This window comes from Panicum virgatum, chromosome 6K (genome assembly GCF_016808335.1).
Source record: "Panicum virgatum strain AP13 chromosome 6K, P.virgatum_v5, whole genome shotgun sequence".
Taxonomy (NCBI): Eukaryota; Viridiplantae; Streptophyta; class Magnoliopsida; order Poales; family Poaceae; genus Panicum; species Panicum virgatum.
Genome location: NC_053141.1, coordinates 9,629,550 through 9,643,816, shown reverse-complemented (window position 1 = coordinate 9,643,816; position 14,267 = coordinate 9,629,550). Strand labels below are relative to the sequence as shown.

At 46.8% G+C, this 14,267-nt stretch overlaps 2 protein-coding genes across 2 annotated transcripts; both read right to left on the bottom strand.

Annotated features, from left to right (window-relative positions):
* Positions 1-8,124: 8,124 nt before the first annotated feature.
* LOC120711635 (germin-like protein 8-7) lies at positions 8,125-9,613 on the bottom strand. The gene is made up of 2 exons (XM_039997231.1): positions 9,090-9,613; positions 8,125-8,920 (listed from the first exon to the last, which is right to left on the bottom strand). The coding sequence occupies exons 1-2, from the start codon at positions 9,205-9,207 to the stop codon at positions 8,361-8,363; spliced, it is 678 nt and encodes a 225-aa protein (XP_039853165.1). The 5' UTR covers positions 9,208-9,613; the 3' UTR covers positions 8,125-8,360.
* A 2,005-nt stretch (positions 9,614-11,618) lies between these two features.
* LOC120711634 (germin-like protein 8-7) lies at positions 11,619-12,766 on the bottom strand. The gene is made up of 2 exons (XM_039997230.1): positions 12,593-12,766; positions 11,619-12,385 (listed from the first exon to the last, which is right to left on the bottom strand). The coding sequence occupies exons 1-2, from the start codon at positions 12,708-12,710 to the stop codon at positions 11,823-11,825; spliced, it is 681 nt and encodes a 226-aa protein (XP_039853164.1). The 5' UTR covers positions 12,711-12,766; the 3' UTR covers positions 11,619-11,822.
* Positions 12,767-14,267: the final 1,501 nt, after the last annotated feature.

Sequence of the window (14,267 nt, the reverse complement as noted above, 5' to 3'; positions counted from 1 at the left end):
TCTAATCCACGATGATAAAAGCTTCACTGTTAGATCGGAACATCCTACACGTAACTAGGCCTAATGAACGTAACAGACCACTGAACCGTAACCCAAAACAGAGCCCTAAGAACTAGCAAGAGCCGATTCCCGGAACAATCCCTATCAAGGCTAAGATAAAGCATCTACTACGCCACCGGATCTTCCAATCCGTTTGCAAGGCCTAACCTAGCAGATATTACACAAACTCTTAAGAAAAGAGCAAACCATAACAAATTAGATCTACTAAACACAAAAGAAGCAGGGTGTTGCCTCTGTGCGACTAATTCTATGCGACAAGAACTAGCATAAGATTGAAACATGACTGCACAGAGACAACATGATGTTCGTAGATGATAAACAACGAAGCACAATGGATCTACTAAAAGCCATGCTACGAACATCGGGATAACTAGTACTACTCGCCATCAAAAACACTTCAGTACGAGTAATACCAAGGTAAAAGTAAGAACAATACTGCTCTGATCGCGAGGAGCGATCAGGGCACATGGCACTTACTTGGATGAAACCCTAGGATTAGGGGTGGCGATGCACCGAGAGTTGTTGTTTGTGAGACGTGATGACGCTCTCTTTCGTGAATAACAAAGGATACATATTTATAGTCCGGAGACTTGGAAAATAATCTAAACTAATCTTGTCCCGATTGGACTCTATCTCTAATCTTGAAGTAAATCTAAAGATACATGACCCATGTAGCCCAGATGCTCACGCAGGAGCCGATTTACAAGTCTTTTTCAGTCTTCTGCTTTAAGCACATCTTGATTTCGGCACATAAATTAATCCTGTTAATTTATGGCGATAACAGGACTACCCTAAATTTGGGCCCAAAGTATTTACCAGCAAACCACACGATAATTAGTCATCTGGCAAGATTCATCTGCTTCTATTGCTGCCCAACACCGTGACCCAATTACGATATAGCGTTGGGTTGTCTAAGCAAACGGCTATCCAAACTGATACAGTTCATGGGCCGTTCCTGGCTGTTGCTGGATTGTAGATGCGTAGGCTACGTACCATCCAGGTTCCCCCCTACGCCTCCCCGTGGAGCTGCATCGTGCCGCCGCCGGCAGCTCCTGCCTCCATCGGCCACTGCCCACCAGGCCATCAGACTCGCGCCTCCTACCAGCCCCTCGACTCCGACGGACCCCTGCTTGGAGCTGGACTGCTCGAGGTGGCCCCTCGCGGCCGCGCCCTGACCCAGCCGCTCGGCGTGGCTCCGCACTCCGCAGCCCCGCACCAAGTTTCCTTCATGCGTGACACTTGGAGTTATTAATAGTTATTTTTTTTATTGCAGAACTATCAAACTTGGAGAAAGCCATGAGTTGTAGATATATCATAGTTTGTTTTGATGACATTGCAAAAGCTACATTTGTAATAAAAATTTGTACAATATACTTTATTTATTGTTAAATTTTCAATGAGTTTTGTTTGTACACATACTCCTTGCCTTATTATCATATATTGCGCTGACCCCACATTGAACATTATGTATGCCGTGGCCAATAAATGAGTCCTTTTCATCACTAATACTTCTTTTTTTATATAATTTCTTCGATATACCCAATTGTCTACTCGCGATGCTATATAGTGTCATCACATTCATGGCACTTAGTGAATTTTTTTTTGTATGGGCTTCTTTGTAACACTTAAATTGTAACATTTTTTTATATGTGTTACAAAATACTACTATCCTTGTAACATTTTAGTGTGTGTGTTACAGTAAATATTTTCTGTAACACAATTTTACATAACAAGTGCTATGTGTTACAGCATTTATTTGTAACACATATCTATGTGTTCCTATTAAATTTCTCTGCAACACAATGATGAATGTGTTACAGGAGTGTGTTACAATATCTTCGTTATGTAGCCAGAAACACAATTAGTTGGAGGTTTCAAACGATTTTGTTTATTGTGTCTTCAATACAGTTGCCTAACGGATAGTGATTGTGCCCTAAAAAATCACTACCAGTTTAAGGCTCTAATTGATATTTGGCCACAGTCACCTGGCGGCTAGCAAGACCCATCACACACTTGTTCATCGGCTAATAAATACCTTTCACTCCTATAAAACCGATTTGTAGAAACACCTGGACTTTTTTTAGGGACGGAACAAAATTTCACCATTCTCACAAATATTGCTTAGTTACTGTAGCAACCGACCCGCCTCTAAAGATATATTTGTACGGGGTGACGGCGCTAAGCGGCGGCAGCGCAGGGCCTGGGCCGTGGGGGCAGCGGGGCACAGCAGCCAGCGGCGTGTGCGGCCTGCGGCGGACGCGGACGCGGCGGCCGGCGTGGCGCGGACACGGCGCATGGAGGTCTACGGCGCGTTCGGCGGTCCGCGGCGAGCACGGCGAGCGGCGGCGGGCACAGCGGTCCGCGGCGAGCATGGCGGGCGGCGGCGCGGGCGGCGGCGCGCTCGGACGCAGGCTGTGGCGCGCGCGGTGGGCACGCGGGCCGCAGCGGTCTGCGGCGAGCGCTTCGGGCTGTGGCGAGCGCGGTTGCGAGCGTGGCGCCGGCAGGGATCTAGGGCGTGTACTACATGAAGGACGAGGGCTGCTGGGGTGATTTACTGATTCTATTTGAGCACGGCTTCGCTAGGCCTGGAAGATGCTCGGCAGCACATAAGCTTTGCCACTCCCAACGCCCGTTCCTCCATCGCTTCATCCTCGTCTTCTTCGACGACATCCTCATCTACAGCGACACGTGGGCGGACCACCTGCGCCACCGGCGCCTAGTCTTCACCGCCCTCCAACAGCACCACCTCTACGTCTGTCACACCCTGAAATTTTTAAATTTCAGGATGTCATTAAAATTAAAAATAAAACAATATTTTTCTCATAATTTTAATATTTTCTCAACATTTATTTTCTTCACAGGGAATTTAGTATTTAGTATGTAAATACTAAAATAATTGGTTGTTTTCAAAAATTAAATAAGGTTGTTCTTTTGTGTTGCATGCATGCCGCAATGCATTATTCCATTGCTTGTTGTTCAACTCAAGTTTGAATTCTCCTGAATTTAAATTTGAATTGAATATGTTTGAATCTATTTCAAAAGAAAATGCAAAACCTTTCTCCCTCTCCCCATCTCTTTTCAGCCCAGCCGGCCCAATCCCTCTCTCCCTTTTTCATTCCCTTTCTCATTTTTTCCATTCTTTCCTGCGGCCCAAAACACCTCCACGCGCCGGCCCACTCCCTTTCCCTGGCCCAACCTGGCCTCCCATCCCTTCCTTTCCTCCCTGCCACCGACAGGTGGGGCCCACCTGTAGGGGCCTTCCCCTTCCCCGTGCTCACCGCGGACTCTGGTTGAGTCCGGACGCCACCCGAGTCCCGCGCCGCCTCGGGCGTGGCCCGCACGCCAAGGCCCTCCTCCGGCCTATAAAAGGCGCCGCCCTGTGCTCCTGGAACCCTACCGAGCCTCAGCCGCCGCCCAACCCGCGCAAAACCCTAGCACCGCCGCCATTGACGAGCCCGAGCTCGGAGCTCCGCGTGGCGCCGTTGCTCCGCCGTGCCCCCGTCGTGCTTGAGCCGCTACGAATTTTCGCGCCAAGGTAGTGAAGCTCGCCGGAGCCCCCGTCTTCTCCCTCCCTCTCGCTCTGTTCCGCCCAGAGCTGCTCGCCGGAGTACCGCGTCGCCGCTCCGCCCGCCATCCGCCGTGCCTGCGCCGCGCACAGAGCCCTGATCGAGTCTGCTTGGACACGCTCTCGCTCCTTGTCCCAAAACCCGCGCCAAACCCTGTCGGAATCACGTTTTATGCGATGCGCCAGCAATGCGCCGCCGCCTAGTTCGCTGCCGGTAGCCCTGCGCCGCAGCCAGCTCCGCCGCCGCTTCGCCCAAACCGATTCGAGCCGCCGGATCTTGATCCAAGGTCCAAAACGGATCTAAACAGTCAACCCAGGGAATACCGGTCAACCCTAGGGCATTTTGCAAAAGAGACCCTAGGTTTTGAGGAAATCAACGCGCCGTCCATTGCAGTTCAAAACTATTTCTGTTTTAGTCCAAATCTTTACAGAAAACACCCCGAGGTTTTCTAAAATCAAGCCCGCCGTCCAAAGCTTTAGTTTTTGCTTGCTAGCCCCTATAGTTTAGGTTTTATCTCGTTTTAGTCCATGGATTCTTTAGAGCTAGCCTCTGGAAGTTTAGATCTATCGCAAACAAGTCCTTGGAACCATGTTTTAGCCATAACTTTTTTGTTTTAACTCCGTTTTCATCGATTCTTGCGCTCACGTGATCCTTGCAACGTGTGCGATAGCTTTATGACCTTGTTATCCTCTGTGAACACAGTTTGCTTTGTCTTGCAAATCTTTCCCGCTAGTCTTCAACTCTATAGTTAATCGCAACTAGATCCCTGAAGCACCGTTTAGTCAATAGAATCGCCGTTTTAGTTCTGTTTTCCGCGTTTTTTGCGCTCTCGTAACCGTAGCAGCGAGCCCGATCCTTTAGTACAACCTTTTAATGCTTTTATATGATTGGTGTACTATTCTTAGTGGTTTTTGTTTGTTGCTTTGTATGTTTGCTCAATGATTGCTTCGAATAGAAGGATCGCTGTTCGAAGATTGAAGAATCAAGATTTCCATGTAAGCCAGAGCGGAAGAGCAGTAAGAGTAGCTTTTCTTTGGAGAAAGGCAAGTGACCCTAACCATCTTTCTGTCTTTGCTTATTTACAAGAGTATTATGATGATTTAATTGGAACATGGAGAACCACCCAAGAAAACCGTACAACCACAATACTACATGGCTCTAGTCTTGGCTGATTAATTAGAGACTCTAGCTTGTGACAGTCTTACCAAAAGGGCAAGAGGGGATACATCGATGGGGTATAGCTCGGTCCTCTTGGGGCAATTGGTATTGTTTAATGGCCTTTGGCAAGGTATCACCTCATTAGGGCAGTGTTATGACCACTTTGGCTTGAAACCTTAGCGGATTGTCATGGGTTAGGGAATCTTTGTAAAGGCCTCGTAGCGTCCCTATGCAATCACACCTCGCAAGTGTGATACTGTGCCTAGCTAGCACATTGCGTGGTTGGGTTTAAAGTTCTTCAGAATTTTTACGCGAATTGTGGTGAAAGTGTACAACCTCTGCAGAGTTAAAACTAACCGGTTAGCCGTGCTCACGGTCAAGAGCGGTTTAGACCCTCACATGATTAATAAACTTAAAGATGGATATAAAGCACATTCTGGTTATTTCTTGTGGCCTTACTGAGTACCAACCATAAGTGTACTCACCCTTGCTTACTGCTGCTCAGAAGGGAAAATTGCTGAGAAGTATTTTGAAGATGATGCTGAGTTCTAGGCGTGCGCAACCCCCAGTCGATTGCCTGTGAAGTTTGAAGCCTTCGTTTCCAGGATAAGCTGTATAACTCTGATTTTTTTAATTGTTGTTTTTACGTGATACTGTTACTGATTATTCACTTATAATGTCTCTATATGTATGAAACTTGATCCTGGCACACATATGGATATGCATTCGGTTTTGTTCTTAAAACCGGGTGTGACAATGTCAAGTGCACCAAGTGTGCTTTTGGCGTTGACTCCATCCACTACCTGGGGCACATCATCTCGGCCGATGGCGTGGCCATGGACCTGGCTAAGGTCCAGGCAGTCCGCGACTGGCCTCGACCATGGTCTAGACATGCCGTTCGAAGCTTCCTCGGCCTAGCGGGATACTACCGCAAGTTCGTCCGCGACTACAGCTCCATCGCGGCACCGCTCACTGCGCTACTGTGCAAGGAGGGGTTCCTCTGGACAGAGGAAGCCACGATGGCTTTCGAGGCCCTCAAGCTCGCCATCATGTTGGCACCGGTGCTGCGCCTCCCCGACTTGACGTAGGACTTCACCGTCGAGTGCGACGCGTCCACTTACGGGTTCGGTGCCGTGCTCCTGCAAGAACAGCAGCCAGTGCCTTTCTTCAGCCGCCCGATTGCTCCTCGTCACTGTGCCCTCGCCAACTACAAGCATGAGCTGATTGGGCTTGTCCAGGCGATTCGCCACTAGAGGCCATTTCTCTGGGGTTGCCGGTTTCTGGTGCGTACTGACCACTACAGCTTGAAATTTCCCTTGGATCAACACTTGGCCACAATTCAGCAGCACCACTGGGTCGGGAAATTGCTGGGTTTCAACTTTGCCGTGGAGTACAAGCCGGGCGCCACGAACATCATCGCCGACGCCTTGTCCCGGTGCGACATGGAGGAAGGCATGCTGCTCGCCGTCTCGAGCCCCCGTTTCGACTTCATCAACCGGCTACGACAAGCGCAGGACTCGGATCCGGCCCTATCCACCATCAGGGACGAGATCACCGCAGGGCATCGCACAGCGCTCTGGTCCATCATCGACGGCATGGTCGCCTTCAATTCTGGCCTCTAGATCACGTCGTCGTCGCCGCTACTGGCTGAGCTCATGGCCGCTGTCCATGAGGACAGCCACGAAGGAGTGCAGCGCACATTGCACCGCCTTCGCCGGGAGTTCCATGCGCCAAACTTGTGACGCATCATCCAGGACTACGTCCGCACATGTGCGACATGCCAGCGCTACAAGTTGGAGCATCTTCATCCAGCGGGACTCCTTCTGCCACTGCCGGTGCCGTCGGCGGTGTGGGCAGACCTCAGATTGGACTTTGTGGAGGCGTTGCCGCGCGTTGGGGGCAAGTTTGTATATTGACGGTGGTGGATCGCTTCAGTAAGTACTGCCATTTCATTCCGCTCACTCATCCATACTCGGCGGAGTTGGTGGCGCAGGCGTTCTTCACCAACATTGTACGGCTCCACGGCGTGCCCCCAGTCGCTGGTCTCTAACCGCGATCCCATCTTCACATTGGCGTTCTGGCGTGAGCTGATGCGGCTCATGGGCACCAAGCTACACATGACCACGGCTTTCCATCCCTAGTCCGATGGTTAGACCGAGGCGGCCAATCGGGTCATCGTGATGTACCTACGCTGCTTCACGGGAAATCATCCCCGGCAGTGGCTCCGATGGCTCATGTGGGCAGAATTCGTCTACAACACCGCCTACCAGTCCTCGCTCAAGGACACCCCGTTAAAGATCGTGTATGGGCGCGATCCCTATCCATCCGATCCTATGAACTTGGCGAAACTAGGGTGGTGGCTGTCGCGCAGAACATGGCGGAACGGGATGAACTCTTAGCGGATGTACGCTACCGCTTGGATTAGGCGCAGGAGATCCAGAAATGACACTACAACAAGAACCACCGCGCTGTCTCCTACGACGTCGGTGATTGGGCGTGGCTTCGCCTCCGCCACCGTACCCTGACGTCCCTACCCTCGGTCATGAAGGGGAAGCTAAAGACTCGCTACTACAGGCCCTACCGCGTCGCCGAGATCATCAATGACGTCGCCGTTCGCCTGGTCCTGCCTCTGCGCGCATGACAGCACGATGTGTTCCACGTCGACCACCTCAAGAAGTTCGTGGGTACACCTCCGGAGGCACCACCACCACTGTCGGATGTCCACCATGGTGTGGTGGGTCCCGAGCCAGAATGCACGGTATGCGCACGCCTGGCGCGTGGCGTTCGGCAAGTCCTCATTCGGTGGAAGGGTGCGCCCGCGTCGGCAGCTATGTGGGAAGAGATCGATGGCTTCACCGAGCACTACCTGGCCTTCCAGCTTGAGGACGAGCTGCTCGTCGATGGGGGGGGAGTCATGTGGGGCCGACACTACACCCGCTGGGGCCGCCGCAGCAACGCCTCAGGATCCGATCAAGCCGCAGCCATCGCGCCGTGATCTGTTGGCGGCGCCATCAGTTCCTAAATTTTAACGTGTGATCTCCAGGGTTGTTGGAGAAGACACTATAACTAGTAGACGTAATCAGGGATTGAGAATTAAGCAAGAACTACCAGTTCCCCTAATCTCTCTCTCAATCTCAATCTCATCCCCTTCACCATTGGTTCGTAGGAAAACAACCCCGGCGACTCTACCTGCCTAGGCTACGAACTCCGTAGTCGGGGACCCACTGTCTTGGGCCCCAACGCCCTTGACAACCTCCCCCTGTTATGGCTCTCATGCATATTCTGCATTTGAAATGTATAATTATTGCATCATTAGTCAGCTGTCAATATAAAATTTCTGCCATAACTTCATCCAACTTACCACTTTATTAATGTAAAGGAAAACTCATTAGTACATCATACAGCCTTATTTTGATACGAACTCTAATTATCAAAGTGATTTGAGGGCCTTAAACATACTTGGTATACGACTCGATACACACCATTTGCTTTTGTTGTTTGTTACATAAAGATTAAACACATATGCACTTCCCGACCGAAGATTCAAGATATGCATCACCTCACATGTTTTAGTTTTTAGTAGTGATTGTTCTCCCAGAACTGAGCCTGGAGCCAATCGATTGTCCCCTTCTCCACTTGGAATGCCTTGGCCAAAACATCATCAGAGATTGGCGGCTTTGATCCAAATACTGCGTTGGCAATGGTAATGGCCCCAGGGTTTTGGCTGCTGAGTGCAGCAATAGCAACCGCTGGCTTGTCATAGACGGGGTTGAACTGGAAATGGATGAGCCCTTCGGGGAATACAAACACATCACCCTTGTTGAGAACCTTGGCGAAGAGTTTGTTTGGGTTGGAGGTGACAAACCCGACGTACAGGGTGCCTTCAAGCACCGTGAGGATCTCAGTGGCACGTGGGTGGGTGTGCGGTGGGTTCTCACCTAAGGGAGCATAATCTATACGGGCCAGAGAGATGCCAAGAGTGTTGAGGCCAGGGAGCTGCATGACATTGATCAAAGTGACATTAGACCCCACCTTGCTCTTCATGGTGTCCCTAGGCTTGTCAAGGTTGGCTGCCTTGAAGAAGTCATCTGCACTAACAACCATGGGGTCCTTGCACACGAATCCATTCACCTTCACTGTATGGATTATAGAAGCCAAATAGATACACAGACATAAGAAATTGGGCTGTGCATATAAATGTTTGCAGTGTGTATTTGTGTATTTTAACGAATGACTACTGTCTGATAAGTGACTTATAGCATAACAAGAACATTAGAAAATGACATAAACTAAGTGCACACATACCAGGACAGTGCAGGTCGGCAACACAAAAGTCCTGGAGCGGGCTAGGATCAGAAGCAATGACCTGAGAGGCCACCAATGCTAGAAAAACTGATATAAGGAAGTAAGAGGAGGTGGCCATTTGGTTAATTGAGCACAGGTGGGTGTGTTTGTTTTGCTGATGGTTCGCTATGGAGGGAGATGGATGTGCTTATATAGCCACAGCACGCGGCAGCGTGAACTTGTGAGAGACTGAACCAGTCAAGTTGAGCCGACCAACAGAAGAATTGGTCTCCGGGTGTGGTAGAGAACCTGCTGATGAAACTACGTAGTATACGCAGTTACCTTTATGAACTCTTCAAAGCTACACCAACTTTAAATTTAATCGTTTTTACTCTGCCAACTAACTATTCTGACGTGGTCTCTTTTGCTCTAGCAAAACTTTTTAGTAAAATGATACCTGTTCTTTTGCTCATGTATGTTGTGTTGCGTATTCAAGATTGTTTATCTTAGCGTGGTACCAGTCACCTATATGTTAGCTTACAATACTCACTAGTACTGCTTGACTTTTCTAGTAGACACGGATGAAATGGTCTCTGTATCAACCTTTCAAAGCTAGCTTTCTATTACTACTGTAATATAATCTGACGTTTGGGGGGGGGGGGGGTGACTTGTGCGTGTTTTGGGACACTCTGAGCTCAACCTTAAGCACACCTTTGCAAATGGACTTTGTCATTGTCTCTTACCATCCGATCCATTGAAACCTTGTTACTCTGATTAGTGACCCTCAGCTTCTACATACACCGACCAGGGGAGTGCGCACGACCATCGTACGTGTGAATTGTGTGCACAAGGATTTTGAGACTGTTAGGGTTTATATTTATTACCATGTTGTGAACATCATGCACATTTCCACATTTGAAATCATGGGCAACCACACCATGATTGAGGCATCGTATAAAATTTGTAGGAAGAATTTAAGAAATTTATCGTTTTATTAATTAACATAATATAGGGGTCGAGCACGACACATCATATGTTATTAATGATTACATACGAAGCCTATTTTTTCAACGATTTCAAGGCCGGAAACGTAATTGGTATAGAACTATGAACGCAGTGAGGGGCTGTTTGGTTGCCGCCGCAACTCGCCATGAGTAAAGTGAGGCAGCCACACCTGTCCGACTGGTGTTTGGTTGTCTAGTAAAATTTGGCTGCCACACATTTATTTGCTTGTCGTTTTGCTTCTGTTCACTTATCCTTTAGCTGGTGGCGAGTGTGGTGAGTTGCGGCAGGTGAGGCAAGCTTTCTCGTTGCCTCGGCCGTGGCGACGCTACTGACGCCACACTGTGGCGTGGCTGACTGAGGCTAAACCAAACATCCCCTGAAACTTCATTTTGTTGGTTGTTACATAGAGATTGAAATAATCCTTGGAAACTCTCTATACGCATCTTCTTATATATCCATAAAGTTCCGCCTTTTAGTATTGATTATTATTATTCTCATAGAAATGTGAGATCAATTGCAACGGATGGGTGGGTGGGGTTGGGGTGGGGGGCGGGGCAGGGGCAGGGGCGCGGGGCATCCCCACCTGATTCATTTTCTTCATTGAATCGGTGCACAGATTGTTCAAAGGGTTGCAGCTCTACAAACCAGGTTTCTAAAAGGAAGTGAGTTTGGTCCAAATACTGCATTGGCAACGTTAATAGCCCTAGGATTATGACAACTTATAATATAACTTGAGTTGTATGAGATAGTATATAGTCATACTATATGTAGGGTACAACTAGTAAATGATCTCGTCATCCTAAATGGTCTTAAATTAATAATATATAAAATATGAAATTTTAGATCTTACCATTACAACTTTGATATGGAACTACTCTACATCCGAGGTTGTTTGAAAATAAATCAAAACTTGTGGATTTTGAAACTAGAGAACTTATAATAATTTTTTGGACTATTAAATGACCTTAAATGAAAAAGTTATCAACTATAAAATTTTAGATCTTCGTCAAGCTCTACAATTTTGGTATAAAATTTATCTTTATCCGAGATCATATAAAAAATTATAATTTTTTGTGTAATACCATTTGTAGGGGCGGATCATTGCCGTCACCCGCCCCTAAAAATCAATTTTCAAAGGCAGGTAATGGTGTCACCCGCCCTAAAAAATGATGGTCATTTCTAGGGGTGGGTGATGGCATTACAGGGACGGGTGACGCCATCACCCGCCTCTAAAAATATATTTTCATGGATGAGTTAGTTGCTACAGTAACCCCGCTCTCTTTGTAGGAGCGGGTTACTTTTTGACCTGCCCTTGAAAAATGGGGAGTGTTCCTACAAATCTTTTTTTGTAGTTGTGACTCCAGTGCCCTACCTATTTGACCATTTGCCACATATACAACAAATCACAATTATCTGTTGCGGGCTCAAAAAAACCCATGTGCTACACACACACACACACACACATATATATATATATATGTAAAATGGGCTTGTAATAATTATTGTTTTATGCAATCAGACCAACAAAACATGAAAACATATTCTTGAATAAATTGTATACAATGTTCACTTTAAATAATTATCCAAAGAGGGCAGTAACCCTCGCAAGTACACAATAACATTGGCGCAGTACATAAATACTCGCCATTTATTTTACCAAACATAGCATATAAACTAAAAATAGGTAATTGTATACAAAATGCATGTAAAACAAACATTTTCATACTAGAAACCCATGCTTGATTTGATTTAGTTGTGGTTGTCCTGCCAGAACTGAGCCTGAAGCCAATCAATTGTCCCCTTCTCCACCTGGAATGCCTTGGCCAAAACATCATCGGAGATAGGCGGTTTTGATCCAAAGACTGCATTGGCGATGGTGATAGCACCAGGGTTTTGGCTGCTGAGCCCAGCGAGTGCGACCGCTGGCTTGTCGTGGATGGGGTTGAACTGGAAGTGGATGAGCCCTTGGGGGAATACGAACACGTCACCCTTGTTGAGGACCTTGGCAAACAGGGTGTTGTTTGGGTTGGAGGTGACAAACCCAACATAGAGCGTCCCCTCGAGCACCGTGAGGATTTCAGTAGCGCGTGGGTGCGTGTGCGGGGGGTTCTCACCTAATGGCGCATAGTCGATGCGAGCCAGAGAGATGCCAAGAGTGTTGAGGCCAGGGAGCTCCATGGCGTTGATCAATGTGACAATAGACCCCACCTTGCTATCCTTGGTGTTCTTGGGCTTGTCAAGGTTAGCTGCCTTGAAGAAGTCATCAGCATTCACGGCCATGGGATCCTTGCAAACAAATCCATTCACCTTCACTGTTTGCATAGAAGAAGCAAAATAGATATACAAGATCAGAAACTGGGTGGCGCAAACGATAACAAGTTTCACTGTACAAATAGAAGAAGCAAAACACATACACAATAATATATATGTACCCTCTGACAGATGATTACCGTTTTGATTTTTGTTTATTGCATTAACATCAAAACTACATGAATTACAGCAAGTGCAAGCATGCATACCAGGAGAGTGCTTGTCTGCGACGCAGAAGTCCTGCAGAGGACTAGGATCAGAAGCATTGCCCAGACATGCGACCAATGCTAGAAGAACAGCTAGAAGGAAGTAGGAGGATGGGGCCATTTTCTTTCGTCTCGTGCCTTTTCTGTTGGCGTTCTTTGCAGTAGGCCAACCAGCTACTTGTGTTTGTTTTTTGTTGATGCAGGGAGATGGGATGTGCTTATATAGCCATAGCATGCACGCAGCTGCTTGAACTTCTGAACAATTGAGCAAGTCAATAAGTTGAATGGACCAACAGAAGAAATGATCTCTGGTTGCTAGCACCTGCTGACGAAATAAGGAGCTATATGAACCTTTCAAAGCATATCATTGTCAATATCTTTACACGGCAGTACCAAATCTGATCGGGTCGCTTTGCTCCTTGGCCAAAGATGGAATACTCATACCCGTTCCTTACTTTGTGTTGAGTGTCATACAAAAGATTTCTTTCCCTTTTCAATTTGAAATCTCAGACTTTAAAAATTAAAAGTTATACCCTCCGTCCCTAAAATAAAGTCATGTAGGAAAAAGACTCAGACATATATAGCCATATTATGCATATCGTACATACTAAATATGATAACAATGACAAGGATTCTTGGATAATTTTAATCACAGAATGATTGTCTTTTAGGATTACTTGGTCGCCATTGTGTTGGAGTGGTTACATTTTGTTTGGTTACTTAATTAATATTGCAAGTTAAAGAATGAAATAGTCCTCCATCAATAGGTACCAGATCAAAAGGTACGTGGTCTGACTAGTCACCTTCTTGACTTTGTTCTATCACAACACCATCCTTACCTGCTCCTCAGGCAACATCCAAGCAGCTGCGTTCATGAAAAATTGTATTTAGTTAGGCCAAGCATATGACCGCGGCCGGCCTGTGGCGCTGTGATATATGCATGTAAAATGATACACATTATGCATCTTTTTGTGTGCGAAAGAGGATACACATGTATCACAGACTCAAGTAACAGATTTGATGTGTTCTCTTTGCTGTTATCAAGACATTAGAAAAAAAAACTATGCCTTTTTCCGTTTTTTGAGATGCAAGTTCAAGGTGGTCACCTTTTCTAAAAAAATATTTTAAATTAGGGAGTAGAGTACATAAGGGAGATTTCTAGTAATCACAAAAGTGCTCAAGATCCCCAGAAAATTTTTTAAAGCAGGTAAGTGTTTGTTAATTATTACTAGTTATTAATGTTGTCGATATGGTTCAAAAAGAAATTAAAATAACAAGTGACCTCATTCTTATTTACAAATTAGTTGACAGAAAAAATGCTAATATATATATGTAGAAGATCCAATTTTCTAAAATGGAGAGAGTCACACGATATATGAGACCCTGGCAAATGCGGGCACGGTGGTGGATGTGAAAACTAGAAAAATGGACCGGTGCTTCGGTCAATCTATTGCGCTCAGATCACATACATAAGAGGGGATGAACTTGTCAATTTAGCAGTCGTGCACGTTTTACTTTTGGGTCACACACCTTGGCATGATCCCTGACCACCCGATGAGTAATAGAAGATTTAGTCCAGTACAATGCATCCGTACCAACAGGGGTAGAAGTTGTATAAGAGTAACTGTCGCAAGCGCTTTACTTTTGAGTTATTCAGGCGAGGCTTCAATCTGGTATG